Source organism: Orycteropus afer, unplaced genomic scaffold (genome assembly GCF_000298275.1).
Source record: "Orycteropus afer afer isolate SDZICR_OR568_19922 unplaced genomic scaffold, OryAfe1.0 scaffold00070, whole genome shotgun sequence".
Lineage (NCBI taxonomy): Eukaryota > Metazoa > Chordata > Mammalia > Tubulidentata > Orycteropodidae > Orycteropus > Orycteropus afer.
In genome coordinates this window covers 714,125-736,129 of record NW_006921657.1, presented here as the reverse complement: position 1 = coordinate 736,129, position 22,005 = coordinate 714,125, and the positions used below count along the sequence as shown (strand labels likewise).

General features: G+C 36.7%; 1 protein-coding gene across 1 annotated transcript in view; it reads left to right on the top strand.

Annotated features, from left to right (window-relative positions):
* SAMD8 (sterile alpha motif domain containing 8) overlaps positions 1-14,878 on the top strand; it is a 30,562-nt gene extending 15,684 nt beyond the window's left edge. The window contains exons 2-4 of the mRNA XM_007940586.2: positions 5,072-5,167; positions 8,159-8,276; positions 14,636-14,878. Coding sequence (XP_007938777.1) covers positions 5,072-5,167; positions 8,159-8,276; positions 14,636-14,878 — 457 coding nt within the window. The remainder of the gene's footprint in view (positions 1-5,071; positions 5,168-8,158; positions 8,277-14,635) is intronic.
* Positions 14,879-22,005: the final 7,127 nt, after the last annotated feature.

The following is a 22,005-nucleotide window of genomic DNA, read 5'->3' as shown; positions in this document are numbered from 1 at the left end:
GAGTTGATGCTTTTGAGTTGTGGTGCTGGTGAAGAATGCTGAAAGTACCATGGATTGCTAAAAGAACTAACAGATCTGTCCTGGAAGAAGTGCAGCCGAGATGTTCCTTGGAAGCGAGGATGGGCAGACTTTGTCTCACCTACTTTGGTCATGTTATCAGAGGGAACCATTGCCTGGAGAAGGATGTCATGCTTGGTAAGGTGAGTTTCAACGAAAGAGGGGAAGGCCTTCAGCGAGATGGATTGACAAGGTAGCTGCGACAATGGGCTCAAGTATAGCAAGGATCATGGAGCTGGCACGGGATTGGGTGGTGTTTCGTTCTGCTGTGCATGGGATCATTAACGAGTTGGAAATGACTCAACGGCACCTAACAACAACAACAACAACATGTTGTGCCAGTTGAGCTTGGTTTCCCCTGTGACCATGGTTCTGAGCCCACAAGTCCAAAACTTGCTCCCTTGGTGGTTGACTGTGGCTATGAAGTTATCCTAACCTTGTCCCCTGTTAGTTCTATTTATATGGACATTCTTATAGCACATACAAAACATATGTAGAAATACCATTTGCCAAATGTACATATGATCATGAGTATATTGCCTTTTGCCTAGACATACCTGATCATTCAGCCTGTCTACCTGTGTATCTACCCATAGATTGATTGTTATTACTAATAATGCCGTATTGTGTATGTTTAAAGTGTTTATCTTTGTTGTCTGTACCTCTTGTGCACCTCTCTGTGTCTTCCTTTTCCTTAGTGTTACTGTGTTGGTCACTCGCTTTTGGTATATTGCCTTTCCCTTCACCCAAGTCAATAGTGTCTTACTTATCTAGCAATCTTCCCTCCCTTCCCCTCCCATGCCTAGTAACCAATGAAGAAAGTTTCCTCCCATATATAAACCTTTCCTAAAAGTCAAGGATTATTTTAAACAAAATTGTGAAATGACAATAATGAGAGGATAAGAGAGTGGGGGATGCGGGGAGGGTGTAACTGAAAGATTTATTGCCAGATAAAACAGCTAGAAGAGTAAAAGTGATTGCCCTTGGGATGCAAGAATTAGGTTTAAGTTTAGATGGGGGCAGAATACTTATTTCCATTATTGTTTTTGTTAGATACCATGGATTGATTCCGACTCATTGGCCCCATGTACAATAGAACAAAACACTGCCTGGTTCCACACAATCCCCACAATCATCGCTGTGTTTGAGCTCATTGTTGCAGCTACTGTGTCAGTCCATCTTAATGAGGGTTTTCCTCTTTTTCACTGACCCTCTGATTTACCAAACATGATGTCCTTATCCAGAGACTGGTCCCTCATGGTAACATGTCCAAAGTATGTGAGATGAAGTCTCTCTATCCTTGTTTCTAAGGAGCATTCTGGCTGTACTTCTTCCAAGACACATTTGTTTGTTCTTCTGACAGTCCATTGTATGTTCAGTATTCTTTGCTAACAGCATAATTCAAAGGCATCAATTCTTCTTTGGTCTTCCTTATTCATTATCCAGCTTTCACATACAGAGAGGCGATCGAAAGTAACATGGCTCGGGTCAGGTGCACTTTAGTCCTCAAAATGACATCTTTGCTTTTTAACTCTTTATTTAAAGAGGTCTTTTGCAGCAGATTTGCCCAATCCAATACATCGTTTGATTTTTTGACTGCTGCTTCCATGGGTGTTCATTGTGATCCAAGTAAAATGAAATCTTTGATAACTTCAGTCTATTTATCATCATGATGTTTATTGGTCCAGTTTTGAAGATTTTTGTGTTCTTTATGTTGAGGTATAATCCATATAGAAGGCTTGTAGTCTTTAATCTTCATAAGTAAATGCTTCAGGTCTTCCTTGCTTTCAGCGAAGTTGTGTCATCTGCGTATTGAAGGTTGTTAATGAGTCTTCTCCAGTCTTGCTGCTGCATTAGTCTTCATATAGTCCAGCTTCTCAGATTATTTGTTCAGTTTACAGATTGAATAAATCAAGGTAGTATCCCTGATGGACACCTTTCCTGATTTTGAACCATTCAGTATCCTCTTGTTATGTTTGAACAACAGCCTCCTGGTCTGTGTACAGGTTCCTCATAAGCACAATTAAGTGTTCTGAATTCCCATTCTTTGCTTTGTTTTTCATAATTTGTTATGATTCACATAGTCAAATGCCTTTGAGAAGTCAGTAAAACACAGGTAAACATCTTTCTGGTATTCTCTGCTTTCATCCAAGATCTATCTAACATCAATGACATCCCTCATTCCATGTCCTCTTCTGAATCCAGCTTGAAATTCTGGCAGTTCTGTGTCATCACAGTACTACTGCAACCATTTTTTAATTACCTGTGTGTGACATTAATGATATTGTTGATAATTTCCACTTTTTGTTAGCTCGACTTTTCTTGAAATGGGCACATTTATGGATCTGTTTCCAATCAATTGGCCAGGTAGCTGTCTTCCAAATTTCTTGACATAGATGCATATGTGCTTCCAGCATTGCATCTGTTTGTTGAAACATCTCATTTGGTATTCCATAAATTCCTAGAGCCTCGTTTTTCACCGTGCCTTCAGTGCAACTTGGACTTCTTCAGTATTATTGGATCTTGATCACATGCTGCCTCCTGAAATGATTGAATGTTAACCAATTCTTTTTCTTTCTTTCTTTTTTTTTTTAACCAATTCTTTTTGGTGCAGGAACTCTTTGTATTCCTTCTGTCTTCTTTTGATGCTTTTTCTGTTGTTCAATATTTTGCACATAGAATCCTTCAATATTGCAACTCTAGGCTTGACTGTTTTTTTCCAGTTCTGTCAGCTTGAGAAATGCTGAGTGTGTTCTTTCCTTTTAGTTTTTCTAACTCCAGGTCTTTGCACAAAGTATTACATACTTTGTCTTCTATGGTTGCTCTTTGAAATACTCAGTTCAGCTCTTTTACTTCATTTCTTCCATTTGCTTTACCTACTCTCTGTTCAAGAGCAAGTTTCAGAGTCTCTTCTGACATCCATTTTGACCTTTTCTTTCTTTCTTGTCTTTTTAATGACCTTTTACTTTCTTCATGTATGATGTCCTTGATATTATCCCACAACACTTCAGGTCATTAGCGTTCAGTGTGTCAAATCTATTCTTGAAATGGTCTCTAAATTCAGGTGTAATATACTAAAGGTCATACTTTGGCTCTTGTAGACTTGTTTTAATTTTCTTCAGCTTCAACTTGAGCTTCCATACAAGCAATTACAGGTGTGTTCCACTGTCAGCTCCTGGTCTTATTCTGACTGATGAACTTCATTATCTCTTTTCTACAGAAGTAGTCAGTTTGATTCCTGTGTGTTCCATCCAGCAAGGTCCACATGTATAGTCCCTGTTGGAAAAGGTTTTTGGTCTGCAAAATTCTATCATGCAATCTCTGGTGTCATTTCTATCACTAAGGCCATATTTTCCAACTACCAATCCTTCTTGTTTCCAACCTTAAAATTACAATCACCAGTAATTATCATTGCATCTTAATTGCATACTGATCAGTATCAGACTGGTGAATTGGTGGGGAGGAAAAAAAAATACTTCAATCTCCTCATCTTTGGCAGTAGTGGTTGGTGTGAATAGTCTGATATAGTGCCAGAAGATGAGCTCCTCAGGTTGGAAGACACTCAAAATATAACTAGGGAAGAGCTGCCTCTTCCATTTAGAGTTGACCTTAATAACTATATGGAGTAAAGCATTTGCTGATGTGGCACAACTCAAAATGAGAAAAATAGCTGCAAACATCCATTCATAATTGGAACATGAAATGTACAAAGTAAGAATTTAGGAAAGTTGGAAGTTGTCAAAAATGAAATGGAATGGTAAAAGATCAATATTAGGCATTAGTGAATTGAAATGGACTGGTGTTAGCCATTTTGAATTTTATAGTTGTAAGTTCTGCTATGCCAGGAATGACAAATTGAAGAGGAATGGCATCGTGGTCATTGTCAAAAAGAATATTTCAAGATCTGTCTTAAAGTACAACACTGTCAATGATAGGAAAATACCCGTATGTCTGTAAATATGACTGTTATTCAAATTTTCATCAAGCTTTGTTGATTTTTAAAAAATTTATGTATTTATATAATTGTTTTTAAAAAGTATTGAATTTTAAAGTTTTAAGTTTTCAGCAATCATTTAAAGCAATCTTTCTTTGATGTGAAAGTTTCTGTTTTATAAAATAACCCTTTTCCCAGTAATGCCAGATAAATAAAACAGCAGTAGGTTAGAAATAACATACGATAAGTCTTTCTTTCTGGGATAATAGGTAAAAGATGAGTCCCTGCATGAAGGTGATTGACTCTCTTCAGTTATTCTGAGTAAGATTTGGAATAGACTGTTAATATCTTTCTTTTCTTTTAATAAATTAGTTTCTTAGTTATAAAATTAACACATGCTCATTGTATAAATATTTTTAGCAGAAATGTACGAAGAATAAAAATAAAACCACCAGTAATCTTACTACCCAGCTATGACTTATTTGGACTATTTCATCTCCATCTCTCTATTTTCTCTCTCTCTCTCTTTCTCTTGGAAATGTGACATGTCTTTCAATCTGGTGGTGAAACACAGGAACTGTGGATTTAGTGAGGAGAGAAGAGAGGCCAGTGGAAATGGTAAAAGAAAACAAGGACACAAAACAAAGGAAACAGAGAAAGGAGGTTTTTTTGTTTTTTTCTTAAACCAACTAAATTTATGCGCCTCTAAGACAAAACCAAATATACTAAAGAAAAGAGGAGCTGCATTTAAGCCCTGGTTGTCTGAATTCTGAAGTGAGCACATCTTTATGGACAGTCCTAAATCCAGGTCTGCCATGCTACAGGGAGGGAAAAAAGGATTGTTAGGTCTTTACATAAAACCTTGACTGAGAATCACAGACAGACAAGTTCCAGTAAATGGAGTACTTTATATAACTTTTTTCCCAAGTTCTTAAAACATCGTCCCCTAAAAGAGGTAAAAAATGCTGTAGAACAATTTCAAGACTCATTAGAAGAGTATTTTATTGAAAAGAGTAGGTTTATTTAAGTGCATACAGTTCTCCTCCATTCAAGACTTAATTTTTTTTTTCTGTGTTCCAGTGTTCCTAGAATCCCATGGGCCTTTGCTATGACAGAAGTATGTGGCATGATCCTGTGTTATATTTGGCTCCTGGTTCTTCTTCTTCACAAGCACAGGTACCTCACTTGTTCCAGTAAAATAATACAAGTGTTTTGACCCTCTTAGGTAATGGTCATCACACCTTGTCTTTCCCTGTGTACCTTAATTTCCCTCTCTGACCAGTATGACATTATAGTTTTGAATTAGATCAACAAGAGTCAGCCTAAGATAATATCTCCATATTTAGTCATGTTCTGAAGTTATTTTGCAAGGACAGATCAGAAGTGGGGATGATCAGCCATGAACCAGCCATTGGCAGTCTAGTCTTATCTTTCTTTAGAAAGAAACAGGAAATGTCATTTTCTGTCGTAGAGAATAGCTTCTCTAAGGCCAGTCTTTGGTCATATGTGTGGATGGAAGAAATTGTTCTCTGCTTGAAAGAGGCTCATTAAAAAGAGATGATTTTGCATTATCGTGTGTGTCTACTCAGTGTGGTTTTATTGCAAGTGGTACTGGAAATTTCTGTGTAAGGAAAGTGTTTAGTACTTTCACCAAGAAATATAAAGGGAAGATTTTGTAAAAACTTTTTTTAAAAGGGAGTGTTAGAGTTTTCTGCTTTAGTGGAGAATGGAGAAAATTACTTGATTTTAGGCAAAAATAAACGATAGGAAAAAATTTAAGGAACTAAAAAGTTAGTGGATTTTATATCTCTTGTTTTGGGGTCACAGCAGAGAGATACTGGCACTTTCTTGAATTTTTGATTCTTTCTCCTCACTAGGGAGTGCTTGAGGTAAACCACAGTGATGGTTTACTTCCTAAACTGCAATTTCAGTGCTTTGAAGGTGAAAAGAAAGGTTGATGATGGCTACTCTTGTCTTACTTTTAGTCCATGTTGAACTTTATTCTCTCCTGTTTTATACAATATTTATAACTCTGGATTGCTAAAATGCATTGATGATTTAAAAACACATACATCACTGCTGCTTTCTGATTTAAGACCACATGTGTCTGAATTTATTCACTCTTCAAAACAAGAAAGAGTTTACCTTCTATAGGAAATCTTGTTAGGTGTAGTAAAGCATAACAGTGGCCAGTTAAATGTAAGTATTGATGTTTAATTAGTGTTTCTCAAATTGTGATCTATAACTAGATGTGCCTAGCTACTACTACCAACCGTTCTGATACAATAGAAGGTCCCCAATAGAATGGAAGAAAAATGTAGAACAAAATTCAAATTCTTAAAAAAAAAATAGCTCAGACTTAACTGTACCATTAGAGACTAGAACCCCAAGACTATTGCCTTAAGTTACCCTTTGAACTTAGAACTGAAGCCATTCCTGGAGGTCATCGTTCAGCTAAATAATTAAGTAGTGTGGTCCCTTAAGCAATCTACTGTAAGAGACCAAACAGTCAACATTTATCCAAATGCAAAGATGAGAAGGCAAGGAGGGGTGGGCACGGAAGCTAAAAGAGTGGAAGCAGAACAAACAGAATGGAAATAAGAGAATGCTGACACATTGTAAAAAATGTAACAAATGTCACAACCATTTGCATTAAAATTGTTAAATGGGAACCTAGTTTACTATGTAAACTTTCACCTGAAACAAAGTAAAATACACATATTTTTAAAAGGTAGTCTGTCTATCACTTAATGGCGCCCTGGTGGTGTAGTGGTTCAAACACTCAGCTGTTAACTGATAGGTCAGCAGTTTGAACCCACTGAGAGGCTCCATAGGAGAAGTATGTGGCAGTCCGCTCCATAAAGATTTACAGACTTAGGCATGCAATGTGAACATTTACACCAGGTAAGTACACTCCTTAGAATAATCAATCATGGGAGAACAAAAGGTCAGTGTTTGCCCAGGGAGATAGCTCAGAGGGCAGGAATGCATAGCAAAGGACACAGGGAAAAGGTAACTACAAAGAGGAAGTGGGAAGAGAGCTGTTATGTTATGGGACTTGCCATCAGTGTCATAAAACAAAATGTGTATGAACTGCTGTGTGAAAAATGAATTTGATTTGTAAACTTTCACCCAAATCACAATTAAGAAAAAAGTATTTACAGCCTTGGCAAGCCTATGGGGCAGTTTTACTCTGTCCTGTAGGTCGCTATGAGTTGGAATCGACCCAGAAGCAACAGGATTGGTTTGGTTTATGTACCACTTTCATTAGAATCTCCTGGGGTGCTTGTTAAAATTCAGTTACCTGGCTCCATACCAGGTGTGCCCACTGAAGTTTGAAATATACTTAGCCTTGTGTTTGATGCTTTTTTTAAGACAGGAAGGAGCATTTTGAAAAAGCCTAATGTTTAGTCCCTGCCTTCAAGAATCTTACTGTCTGTTTCGGTGGAATATTTTTAAAAATAGTGACATCACAGTGCCACTCACGATTAGCCAAATGAATGTTACTCACAATTTTTGTTTGAGATCTACTTCTGCCTACAAAACTTGGTATTTTATAGCCTAGATGGAGAAGTTACAATTTGTATTCTACTATCAGTAACTAATTTACAGTGGTGTGTATTAATGGTCCCCCCAAAATCCCTAGAATCACAGGTGTTTAACTTTATTTCTCATAAATAATTGATGAAAAATTTACGAGTAATGGGACTAACACTAAGCTGAGAGTCAGACTAGATACTAGTCTTAGTTCTGTTTTACATAACTCTTTTACTTTCTTTTAGCCATTTTTTCTTACAATGAAATGTTGCTCTTGAAATCTAATTTAAGTCTGCACTGTTCAAGATGGCAGGCTCAAGTCACATGTGGATATTTAAATTTAATTAAAATGAAATAAAACTTAAAATTCATTTACTTGGTCCTACTGGCCACAGATTTCAAGTGCTGAAGAGCCACATGTAGCTATTGGATATTGGATGGGGCAGATACACAACATTTTCATGATTCCAGCAAGTTCTACTAGACAGTGATGCTTTAGATGCCTCTAAGATTCTACCCTCTCTAAGAGTCTAGTGTTTTTCCTTCTCGTTCTCCCTTTAAGTAAATGTTTGGGGTTTTTTTGTTTGTTTTCTTCTGATCTTTCCTGCTTTTTGGTTGCTCTGTTCACAGGTCAATACTTCTGCGAAGGCTCTGTAGTCTGATGGGCACTGTTTTCTTGCTTCGCTGCTTTACCATGTTTGTGACCTCCCTCTCCGTGCCAGGACAGCACCTGCAGTGTACTGGAAAGGTAGCCTGCTACCTTCTTTATCATTCTTTCTTCTTGTTCTTGGGGGGTTGGTGACAAGGATTTTACTTTTAATATTAAAATGTGCTCTTCAGTATTTATAGTAAACCTCTAGAAATAAATTTGGTAACAATCTTGAGCAAGAATCTACCTCCTGTGACTTCCATCCATTAATAGTTCTACCCTGTGGCCCTAACAAAAATGTTCTTAAAACATTTCTTTCAGTTATCATTTTCCATTTCCTAGGCTAGCCAATCCTCAGTGTCTTTAGTTCTCATGTAACATGACTCTGGTCCCTTTCCTGCCCACATCACTCCTTTTTTTTTTTTTTAAATGTTGCAATTCGACCATTTAAGGTATAGTACGGCCGTCCAAACCCACCAGCCACTCCTCGGAAGGAAGGTTGGGCAATCCTACTTCCGTAGTGATACTGCCTCGGAAACCCAAGGAGGGGTCGCTATGAGTCGGGGCCGACTCGACGGCACATAACAACAACAACAACAACAACAACCCAGTATTGCAAACTTTGTTTTTTCTGGGATATGCACACTGATAGCTCTTTTTTTTTTTTTTTTTTTTTCCATCTTTGTTTTATACTTTACTTGTACCTTATTCTTTTGGTACACTGTAGACATATCTTCTCTTCTGGGTAAACTGTGAGAGAAGAAGAGATTATGCAGATAGGAACAAAAAGGGAAGGTAATGAATTACTTTAAAAAAATGTTTTAAAAAAAAGACCCTGAAAATCACCTTGTTTTATATATAAAATATACTATTGTGACTCATTAAATTTGGATAAAAAATTTATTATCCTAACACCTTTGTTATTTTAATGTTGTTTATAAAATGTAAAATAAAATTGTGAGCTCTACTATAATATAAATAGCTGAAATACCAACAAGGGACGATTAAGGAACCAAAGGAGATTAAGAGCTAAAAATATACCCCAGAGCAGAAGGGTGACAAAACTTTCTCCAGGCATTAAGAATGCTTAAACTGACCAGTGAGAGAGGGGAAAGGGTTAATGTGATACTTAGGCTTTAGTATAAAGGAAATATTTTTAAGGTAAAAGCTTTTTTTCCCCCGATTTTCAAAATATAAAAATATTTTTTTTTTCTAATTATAAAGTTAAATAAGCTTACTATAAAAATTCAAATTATATATTGTTGTTATGTGCCATCAAGTTGTCTCTGACTCATAGCAACCTTACGTAAATTAGAACGGAACACTGCCCAGTCCTGTGCTTGCCAGCCTCGTGATCCCTACTATACCTAAGGCCATCGCTGCAGCCACTTTGTCAATCCATCTTGTTGAGGGCCTTCTCCTTTTTCATTGACCCTCCACTTTACCAAGCATAACATCCTTCTCCAGAGCATAGTCCCTTCTAACAACATAACTGAGGGAGATGAGATGAAGGCTGGCCCTTCTCACTTCCAAAGAGCATTCCAGCTGTACTTCTTCCAGGACATATTTGTTAGTTCTTTTAGTAGTCCACGGTACTTTCTCCATTCTTCCCCAACACCACAACTCAAAAACATCAACTCTTCTTTGGTCTTCTTTACTCATTGTTCAGCTCTCACATACATATGAGGCAATTGAAAATACCATGCCTTGGGTTAGGCGCATCTTAGTCTTCAAGGAGATATCTTTGCTCTTCAGCATTTGAGAGAGGTCTTTTGCAACAGATTTGCCCAAAGCAATACATCTTTTGATGTCTTGACTGGTGCTTCCATTGGCATTGATTGTAGAACCAAGTAATATGAAGTCCTTGACAACTTCAGTCTTTTCTCCCATTTATCGTGATGCTGCTTATTGGTCCAGTTGTGAGGATTTTTGTTTTCTTTATATTGAGCTATAATCCATATTGCAGACTGTAGTCTTTAATCTTCATCAGTAAGTGCTCCAAGTCCTCCTCATTTTCAGCAAGCAAAGTTGTGTCGTCTGCATATCGAAGGTTGTTAATGAGCCTTCCTCCAATGCTGATGCCACGTTCTTCTTCATGGAGTCCAGCTTCTTGGATTATTTGCTCATCAAACAGATTGAATAAGTATGGTGAAAGGATACAACCCTGGCACATTCCCTTGCTGATTTTAAGCCATGCAGTATCCCCTTGTTCTGTTCGAACAATAGTCCCCTGGTCTGTGTACAGGTTTTTCATGAGTACAATTAAGTGTTCTGGAGTTCCCATTCTTCTCAATGTTATCCACAATTTGTTATGATCCACACAATCAAATGCCTTTGCATACTCAATAAAACACAAACAACATATGTCTGCTATTCTTTGCTTTGTGCGAAAATCCATCTGACATCAGCTATGATATCCCTCACTTCACACTCCCTTCTGAATCCAGCTCATATTTCTGGAAGTTCTCTGTCAATATACTGCTGCAACCATTTTTTAATTATCTTCAGTAAGATTTCACTTGCATGTGATATCAGTGATATTGTTTGATAATTTTCACATTCTGTGGGATCACCTTCCTTTAGAATGCTTACAAATATGGATCTCTTCCAGTCAGTTGGCCAGGTAACTGTCAAGTGAGTGCGTCCAGTGTGGCATCCATTTGTTGCAACTTCTCAGTGGGTATTCTGTCAATTCCCAAAGCCTTGTTTTTCATCAATTCCTTCAGTGCAGCTTCAAATTCTTCCTTTAGTACCATTGGTTGTTGGTCATATGCCACCTCCTGAAATGGATGATCATCTACTAATTCTTTTTGATATAGTGAACCTGCATTCCATCCATCTTCTTTTAGTATTTCCTGTGTCCATTCAACATACTGCCTGTGGAATCTTTCAGCATTGCAACTCAAGGCTTAAATTTTTTCCTCAGTTCTTTCAGCACGAGAAATGCCAAACATGTTCTTCCCTTTTGGTTTTCTAACTCCAGGTCTTTGCACAGTTCATTATAATAATTGACTTTGTCTTCTCAAGCTGCTTTTGAAATCTTCTGTTCAGCTCTTTTATCCTGTTGATTCTTCCATTTGCTTTAGCTACTCTCCATTCAATGGCAAGTTTTAGAGTTTCTTCTGACATCCATTTTGGTCTTTTCTTCCTTTCCTGTCTTTTTCATGACCTTGCTTTCTTTGTGTATGATGTCTTTGAAGTCATCGCACAATTCCTCTGGTCTTTGGTCATCGGTGTTCAGTGCATCAAATCTATTCTTTAGATGGTCTCTTAAGTTCAGGAGGGATATAATCTAGGTCATATTTTGGCTCTTGTGGACTTTTTTTTAATTGTCTTCAGCTTCAATTTGAACTTGTTCTGGCTGAAGATATTGAGGTTCTTCATCACCTTTTGTCACAGATGTAGTCACTGTGATTCCTGTGTACTCCATCTGGTGAAGTCCACATGTATAGCTGCCGTTTCTGTTGTTGAAAAAAGGTATTTGCAATGAATAAGTCATTGGTCTTGCACATTTCTATCATGTGATCTCCAGCATCATTTCTATCACCAAGGCCATATTTTCCAGCTACCAGTGATTCTTCTTCGTTTGCAACTTTTGCAGTCCAGTCACCGGTGATAATTGATACATCTTGATTGCATGTTCAGTCAATCTCAGACTGCAGAAGTTGGTAAAAATCTTCAATTTTCTCATCTTTGGCTTTGGTGGTTGGTGTGTAAATTTGAATAGTAGTAGTATTGACTGGTTTTCCTCACAGGCACATGGATATTATCCTATCACTGACAGCATTGTACCTCAGGATAGATCTTGATACATTCTTTGTGATGATGAATGCTGTGCAATTCTTCTTCAGTTTGTCATTTCTGGCATAGTAGCTCATATGATCATCTGATTCAAAATGGCCAAAACCAGTCCATTTCAGCTCACTAATGCCTAGGATGGGAGCTCTGGTGGTGTAGTGCCTAAGGCACTTGACTGCTAACCAAAAGGTTGGTGGTTCAAACCCACCAGCCACTTCTCGGAAGGAAGATTGGGCAATCTACTTCAATAGAGATACTGCCTCAGAAACCCAAGGGAGGGTCGCTGTGAGTCAGAGATGACTCGACAGCACATAACAATAGCAACAATGCCTAGGATATCAATCTTTATGCATTCCATTTCATTTTTGACAAGTTCCAGTTTTTCTAGATTCATATTTCATTTATTCCATGTTCTGATTATTAATGGATGTTTGCAGCTGTTTCTTCTCATATTGAAACATGCCGCATCAGCAAATGGAGGTTCTGAAAGCTTTTCTGTATCCACATCATTAAGGTCAGCTCTACTGTGAGGAGCCAGCTCTTCTTCAGTGATATTTGAGTGCCTTCTGACCTGAGGGGCTTGTCTTTTTGGCACTATATCACACAGTGTTTCAGGGCTGTTTATAAAGTTTTCTGGTGATACATCAGACAGTGTTTCATTGCTGTTTGCAAGATTTTCACTGGCCAATTGTTTAAGAAGTGGATGACCTCTTCTTTCTTTCAAGTCTTTCTTAGTCTGTAAGCGCCACTGAAACTTGTCTACCATGGGTAACCCTCCTGGCATTTGAAACACTGGTGGCATAGCCCCCAACCTCACAGCAACACTCAAGCCACCACAGTACGACATACCTACAGACAAGTTTATCTCCCTTAGTAAAATGCTCATATAATTTTCCTTTCTTTCACTCCACCCCTTAAATACTGTTAACTGTTGGATATACAGCCACGTAACTTATTTTTAGGTATTCTTACATACACACAGTTTATGTAGATAGATGACTTTTTAAACAAAAGACGAACTGTAGAAAAAACTAGTTTTTCACTACTACCAATAATACATACATATCAGTTTCCCCAACCCTCTTGCCAGCGCTATTTATTATCAGTCTTTTGAGTCACTACTATTCTGATGAATGAAAATGCTATCTAATACTTTTTAAATCTTATTTGTTACACTTAAAACTGTTTTGAATTTATTTCTGTACATGGTATAAAGTAAGGATAAAATGGTTTCTTGAAAATAATATGTTAATTGATTAGAGGAGATTTGAATGAAGAAAAATTGAGGCTTATTATCCTAAAAAAAGGATTTCCTGTAGCTGGGGAATTTAATTGTGGGATAAGGCACTGAAGAGAAGGATAGATGTATGGAGAGCTGTGACATGTTCTACAAAAATAATACCATCTCTCTACAGTTTGAACAAACCTTTTTCTGCTTCTAATGCCTGTTTTTTATTACTAGTTAAATCTGGACATTTCTATTTGAATCTGCCCTAAATATTGTTAATTGCTTTGAATTATAGTATAACCTACTTATTGGCCTATATTACTTGCAGCAGTTGTTAAAAATAGAAAGTTAAAGTAATAGTACCTAGCAATCATATTCCTTAAAATGAACTCCATAGGGCATTTTCATTGTAATAAATTAACTTTTGAAACTGTATTCCCAGACGTAGGGGGATTAGGGACAGAACCAGGAACATGCTTATTTGTGAAATTTAGCAGTATATTCATCTTTAGGAAAGAGAAGCTTAAAGTAAATCTCTACACCTTGTTCACTTCAAGCATCCTACTCATTCTGCGTGTAGTGTTTCAGTTTGGACTTTGCTGAAGAATATTTGGAGCATTTAACATGGAAGAAGATAGGGAGACTTGAGTAATTGAGTGATAATTGCTTTCTGTTCACTGGTGTTGTTTGTTTCCTGTCCTTGGCTGAAACATTTCCTAGTGGTCTTTTCACTACCTTAGTTTTTACTTCTCTGTCATCTCTGACTTTATTCTCATTAGAAATCAGAGAAAAATCTAACAGTGCATATTTGCTTAGTACCGTCTCTTTCCTTTTCTCCGTTACTGAATTCCTCTTTCTCTCCTGCCCTCAAGTGAGGCAGAAAAGGAAAGCTAGGTTAAATGAGCAGGTTGAATTCCTAATGAGAGTGTGATATCCAATGAGGCTGTTTCTCTTGGTCATTTTTGGTCATAGTATAATGTTTAAGATGTGGGAATTTTTTTGGCTGAGTTCATTGCCACCTCAAATAAAATAAAGATCATGTTAGCTAGGAAGAAGAGGAGAATGGATATGGAATGGTAGCCATTGATCTCTGATAGCCTATTATTGGCAAGAAGAGCCAAGCAACTACTGCTGTGATACGGGAATAAAAGCTTGGAAATATTTTTGTTTTATGGTGACATTTTCGCTATAAAGGGTCTCCTAGTAGGGGTGTTTGAGTTACAGTGATTTCATTTTAATTACCAGAACATTTCTGACTATCACCAATTTTGACCACGCATTCTTGAGGTTTGCCTGGAATTAAACTGGGGGTCTGATTGCTTTTGCCTAGATCTTGCTTCTAAGTAATTTAGCATTTGAATTTCAGTGGGAATGGAATTTATGCTTCACCTGCCTAAGCATATAAAGTATTAATTCATAGCTTTCTTTGTAGATATATGGCAGTGTATGGGAGAAATTACACCGAGCCTTTGCCATCTGGAGTGGCTTTGGTATGACCCTGACTGGTGTTCATACTTGTGGAGATTACATGTTCAGTGGCCACACAGTCGTCCTAACTATGCTGAATTTCTTTGTCACTGAATGTAAGTATCTCTTTACTGCGTCAAAGCATATTAGATGGCAGGCTTTAGAGGAGACTATGGGAATGATATCAAGTCCTATAAAGAATGGTTGAGACAGACTGACATAAGAAACATGTGACTTAGAGGCATTGGAAGGAATGTGGTTTAAAAATGATCTTTCTGTCCTTTTCCCAGATACACCAAGAAGCTGGAATTTCTTGCACACTTTATCCTGGGTTCTCAACCTCTTTGGAATCTTCTTCATTTTGGCTGCCCATGAACATTATTCCATTGATGTATTTATTGCTTTTTATATCACAACAAGACTCTTTTTGTACTATCATACTCTGGCCAATACCAGAGCTTATCAGCAGAGTAGGAGAGCAAGGATTTGGTTTCCCATGTTTTCTTTTTTTGAATGTAATGTTAATGGTACAGTACCTAATGAATATTGTTGGCCATTTTCAAAACCAGCAATAATGAAAAGGCTAATTGGATGAACACTCTATCTTTGTAATGGGTTCGTGATTAAACATAAAGTAGTTACTGAATAACTTTACTTTCTCTCCCTAGATTGTTCCTGGAGGCCTTGCTTTTTGGCTTGTATGTTGACAAAGTAAAGCTCCCTGTTCTGAGCAAGGCTGTGCCTATAAAACGCAAGAATGAACAATCAAGAGTCCTTAACATAGCTGTTTGAGCCGAAAACTTAAATAGGTGTTCTCTGCCACTTCTCTTTAGGCAGAGTTAATGTTTGTGATTGAAGTCAGGCTGTTGCCCGTACCTGTTGAGTATTTGCTTTTTGAACTTAAGTAAAGCAACTTAAACAATTTGTGGGTTAAAAGATTTTTATTGATTCCAAGTAGGACTCTAATCAAGAGATATTTTTTGAAGCTTCTTATGTCTTTAAAGGAAAGGCCCTTATCAAGTGAGCAATACTTGTTCTTTGAACTATTTTCTATGTCTGTTTAGAAAATGCAGCTCTAGAAAGTGATCTACTTTGTTGACAGATTAATTTTTGCATTCTGAACATCTTTAAGAAAAGTATACTGAATATAACAGGATACCTGAAACAAGGAGCAGAGAATGAAAGGGCCAATACATGAGGTGACAAAGTACTGATGAGGAAGCCACCTGCTACCTCATTAATGCAAGTGTAGTGCTGGCATTTTTTACCACAGATGGAACAAAAGATGTAGTTCCTATTTTGTTTTGAAGTTTCAGTGTGACTATTTTAACTATTGATGAGGGCAAAATTACTGCATCCATAAAAATAAAATTGACTTAATCTTAGTGATATAGGTACCTGGAATAACTTTGTGCTATAGTTGTTAGACAAATGACAGCACAGTTTTGTGCTTTTTTAATGATGTTATTTAATGAGCAAAATAGGAGTGTTTTACTGTTAGGTAAAGTTCTTGTGTCCTTAAACAGAGAGCTATGCATGCAAAGAATTTTTTTCTAGTTCTGAAATGAAATTCATAACAGGTTTCACACATAACTTTTTGGTTTTTGAAATTTCTCATTCGTGCCCATTAGAAGTAAACCATCTCAGACATATATGGATATTAAAAGCTTTCGTTGTTTTTAATTTTTAAATACAATTATGTACATACATTCTTTTTATTTCATCTTATTTTGGCAGTCAAGAAGTGATATAACTTAGCTGCTATTTACAACACTAGTGATTTAATACCTTAACTAATTTCACCTCTGTAGTAACATTGGTCACTTTATTTTTAATGATTTTGTATGGCAGTTATGACAGCATGGTGGCTTTAGAGGAGTTTGAATTCCAACTGGTGAGCTTACGAACTTGAAATATTGTGTCGTCTTTACATTCCACTTTGAAACAAGAAGTTAGAAATAGTTCCGACATACTGAGGTCTAAAGTTAGATCTCTCAGTAGAAGCCTGCTCCTTTCTTACCTGAGTAAATTTTATTTTTTTGCACTTTAATTCAAACTCGCACCCTTGTATAAGCTACAGAGGAGTTTGAATGAATTTGGCAGTATTACGCAAACAAGTTTCAGTCAGTGCTGAATGACCCTAATTTGGGTCTGCTCTGAACATTATTTTTCATTTCTCACTTGAGTAATGGAACAAGGCAATTCAAGTTTTATTATGCTTTTAAATCTCATGCTTCAGAATCTTACGATATCTCAAATTGTTGATTCTATTACAAAAATGCCAACATTTCATCTAAGGAAATTTCATAATCATGAAGAGTGAAGGATGTTTCCTATGCCAATTAAAGTGGTTTGACCCTTGAGGTCAAAATATAGATTATTCCCATTTTTTCCAAATGGCAGAGCAGAACTGAATTCAGCTAGGGAGGAACTGATGTTGGCTTTTGGAAAAATGTACAAAAAAAACTGTGGTAACAGTAATTCAAAAATATGAAAGAAATAGCACGTTGGTGGTAAATTTTCCTAATATCAGTCTTTTTTCCTTCATACGGATTCTGTTCTAGAACAAAATAGGAAAAAAAAAAAAAAAGCATCTAACTTTGCAGAGCTGTTGATTGAGAGTGCCTAAGAACAGACTGCAATGAGGATTGTAAAATAATTTTTCAGCCTTGCATTTACTCATATCTGTTTTCAGAAAAGGTAAGCTAGATTTATAATTTATTGTTATAACTATTAAAAGGCAAGTGTTTATATATATTGATCATCCCCCGAGGCTCTTTGTTAGAAAAGTGTGAGATACAGATTTCTCCAGTTTGGGTGTGTTTTTTACGTGAAACCTATGTTTCAGTCCAGAAATTTCCAAATTTTGTCTTTGTAATTTTTTTCTTATTAAAATCAAAACCACAGTGAAGGTTGTCTTTAAGTTTACATTTTGGGCGTGAATGTGGCTAGGTAGAAAAGCTTATGTGCTTTTTCACGTCTACATATTTTTTGAACTTGTATTTGATTTTACAGTTGCAGACTTGTAAGAAGTTACAACATTAAACATTGAGACCTTAACATAGAAAGAACCAAGGAGGTTTTTGGTTTAGGGATGCCAACTGGGAGGGCATACCAAAAGTATATATTCTTTGGGACAGCGTCACCTTTTTTTTTTTTTTTTGAAGCGCAGACAGAGCAGTGTTACTCCTAGCATAATTGAAGTCTGTAGGGAGTATAGGAGGTCTTGACGTCAGGTTTGCTGTTTTCACCAAATAATTTTGGGGAAACTTCTTTTATCTGCAGAGTTTTCAACATGGCTATCCTCTCTATGGCCACAATTATTCAGGCAAAAATACAACATCTATATGCACACTCTGGTTGTTAGTATACTTTCAAATCAGAAAGCAATGAGTTTGGACATAGAACAAGTGTTAAATAAGTGTGGGTTGTTCACAAGAAAAACCCATTGACCAGAGAGACCTGCTGTTAGTGTAACTGTGTTCTAAGAATGGCACTGCAAGTAGTGTTCTTTCCTGCTCTGTACCTGGGTATGATTACTTAGAATTCAGAAAATCCTATAATTTATAAACAAGGAACAGAGGAGCCAAATCCTTTTATAGCTAATGTGAAACTATCTGTTTTAGGAAAATCTTTTTGGAAAATGTTAGTTACTGATGTTATATTCATAATACTAACCTGCTTTGACTGTATTCCACAAAAGGCAATTTTATCATTCATTTCATAATAAACATTTTTTAAGGATTCCAGTTCTAAAATACTAGTGAATGTTAACCATATTCTTGTTTTAAACGCTCTGATTTAATAAATTTAATAATTTGATAGTCTTTTTGTAGACTAAAAGTTTTCCCATATTAAAAATAATTATAGTAATAGTTATTTGTCAATTCTTTAAGGTATTCAGGCATTTTAGACAGGAAAAACTTTTTTTGAAACAGTCCAGTTGCTTTCTTAAGCAGTGTTGTTTTCATTTAAACATTTTCAGACAAGCATATCAGTTTTAATACCAACTTTACTCAGCAGTGTAGTTTGCATTTTTAAGAAGTTTAGCCTGAATTAGCCTTATACCTCTGTAGAAGGGAATTGTTAGTAGTATCAAAGGTCAGAATGTTTCAGGTAACCAATGAGAAAGGAAAGAGTTTTATTTGCCATCTTTAAGTGGCATTGAGTGACTGAAATTAATGTGGTGTAGTAGGTTTTTGCTCCCTGTATCACCACCCTCTTTCCCCTCTCCCCAGCAAAGGCCACCAATTTTAAGTAACTAAAATATGACCTATATTACTTTGTATCAAATCCAATACCAATATCTATGACATCTATAAGCCATATGTCAGCTACTGAGTTGATTTTTAGAATACTATTCTACCATAAGTTAATCAAAGGACTTTTTATTCCACGTACCCCATGTTTCAACATAATAAAGCTTTGTGCCAAAATATGGAGGGAGAAAGAATTAATACTATGTTAATTTCATTGTTGTTTCAGGTCAGTTTTTCTTACTGGGTTGTCTGGAAAATTGAACATAGGTAGCCAAGGGATGTTATCAGTAATGTCATCTTAAAAATGTTTAATATTCATAATTTTTCGTTCAGAGAATCTGGATTGTTAGGCAATGGAGTATTACTGACATGGAACAAAGGAAGTGGAAACTGGTACTTAATGGGGAAAGCTGAATTAGCTTGAACTAAAATTAACATGTTTTATTTTGAGCATTCTACCGAAATGTCTCCCCATTACAGAAACAATATTCCTCGAAGATGTGGAAGTTCCTGTGGTAGCCATATCTTGAAGCACAGTATATTGTACATAAGTAAATATCTTGATTCTAAGTAAAATCCAGATTTAACTAATATATATATTATTTTATATCTTTGTTGTATTAAAATGTTCAAAAACACTAAAAATAAAACATTTGAAAGTTGGATTGTAGTCTCTTATTTAAATGTGTTTGCATTATTAATGCAGCTGGCCTGCTCTTTTTACATACTCAAGTTTTATATTTTTGCAAATGATTGAGCCCTATGACTTTAAATCCTGGTATAGTATCTGTCTCTGGCATTTACTAATCATTAGTTGTCTATTAGGTAAGACATTTTTCCTTTCCCCTTTCTTTTCAGTAAAATAGGGAAGAAAAGGAATCCTCCTAATGACATTAGAGTAGTTCTAGATAAATAATTGAAAGGAGGGGAGGAACCAAATAGCTACTTACTCCTAAACATGTTAAAGTTTCTTTTGTTTTGTCATTTAGCTTATTTTAATTGAAGAATAGATAGAAAGATGCTATCATCCTGTCAAATGAGCTTTGGAAATAATGAAAAACAGGAAAAGGGGTTGTTGTTAGGAATGGCCCAGTGTTAAGTACTAGCCCAGAACCATGGAGTAGTTGAAATGCTAAGCATTGTCATAGGTGCAGGACTATATGAGCCTAATCTACTGAAGTTGTCTTCTTGATAGCTACTAATATGTAGTCTCTGTGGTGCTGGCACCAGCTCTTCTCTCTCTTGGGAACACTGGGAAAGAATAGCCCAGAAGAAACCTTGAGGCAGCATAGTAGATTGGAACATACACTGGATTTAGACTTTGAGGAAGTTGCACTCCTGTCACTGATTAAATCGGGTCTTTTCTTTTAGCCTCCACTTCACCTTATGTGTAAAATGGGAAAAAGTACCTACCTTGTAGATTGTATTAAGGGTCAGATTGTAAAAGTGTAGCATTACTGGCTGAGTACCTGATGTCTAGTGCTGCTATAACAGAAACACAACAAATGGATGGCTTTGAGAAAAATTTATTTTCATAGTTTAGGAGTCTAGAAGTCTGAATTCAGAGTGCTGGGGAAGGTTCTCTTTCTCTGTTGGCTGTGGAGGAATGCCCTTGGCTCCTTTGAACATCTGTGGGTCTGGCATTCCTTGGAGATCTCCATGAGTATTGGCATCAGTCTTCCCCTGGGTCTAGGAGGTTCCTAGCACAGGGACCCTGAGTCCAGAGATGTGCCCTGTTCCTGGCATTTCTTTCTTTGTTGCTCCTCATCTCTGCTCTGTTTGTTTAATCTCTCTCTTTCTTTTTTTTTTTTTTTTTAAATCTCCAAAGACATTGACTGAAGATACAGACTAATCGTATAGATTGCATTCTGCCTCATTGACATCATAGGGGTTAAGATTTACAACACATAGAATAATTACATCAGATCACAAAATTGAGGATAATTATGTAATACTAGGAATCATGGACTAGCCAAATTGACATATATTTTCAATCCATAACACCTGATAAAACCAAAAGCCAAACCAGTTGTCATTAAGTTGATTCCAACTCTTGATGATCCCATGTATGTCACAGTAGAACTGTGCTCCATAGGGTTTTCAGTGGCTGAATTTCCAGAAGTAGATTACCAGGCCTTTCTTCGAAGGTGGCTCTGGTTAGACTTGAACATCTAGCCTTTCAGTTAGCAGCCAAGCGTATTAACCATTTGTACCATCCAGTGATTCCAGTACCTTACATATAATGCTAAAATTTTAGTTGAATGAAGTCAATAAGACAGAGCTGGTGCCCCAGGGAATTAATAATCTGCTAGGAAGAAGACATAAAAAGATAGCTGACAATATTCATTCATGGTATAGGCCAGTAGCTATAAAAATGCCTGGATGAAAATCTTTGAGGATGAGAGAAGGGAGGTAGAGCCCTGATGTCATTTATGCCATTTTCATCCAGAGTTGGTGTTTTACATATTTGGTTCTCTACGTAGGCTTTTCCTTTGGAAAAAGGGTTGGGGTAGCAGAAGAAGATATTTGGAAACCATTAAGGGAACAAACACTATGGGAAGGAGACTAAATTTATTGTTTTTATTGAAGTAAATTGGGAGAGGACAGGTTCACTGAGAGCAGGAGGATCCTAGAATTCACTAAGCATGTGTCTTAATTATCTAGTGCTGCTTTACCACAAGTGGATGGCTTTAACAAACAAATTTATTTTCTCACAGTTAAAACCCCAAAACCAAACCCATTGCTGTTGAGTCAATTCTAACTCATAGCAACCCTGTAGGACAGAGTGGAACTGCCCCATAGGGTTTACTGAAGCACATTGCCACATCATTCTGCTGTGGAGCGTCTGGTGAGTTCAAACCACTGCCTTTTGGTTTTCAGTTGAGCACTTTAACTGCTATGCCACAAGGGCTCCATTGGTGGTTCAGTAGTAGAGTTCTTGTCTCCACATGGGAAACCCTGGTTTGTTTCCTGGCCAATGCACTTCTTTTTTTTTTTTTTTCTTTACATTTTTCCAAGGCAAGCTTGGTTTCTTTTTCACATTTTTTTTTTTTTTTTTTTTTTGCAAAGACTATTG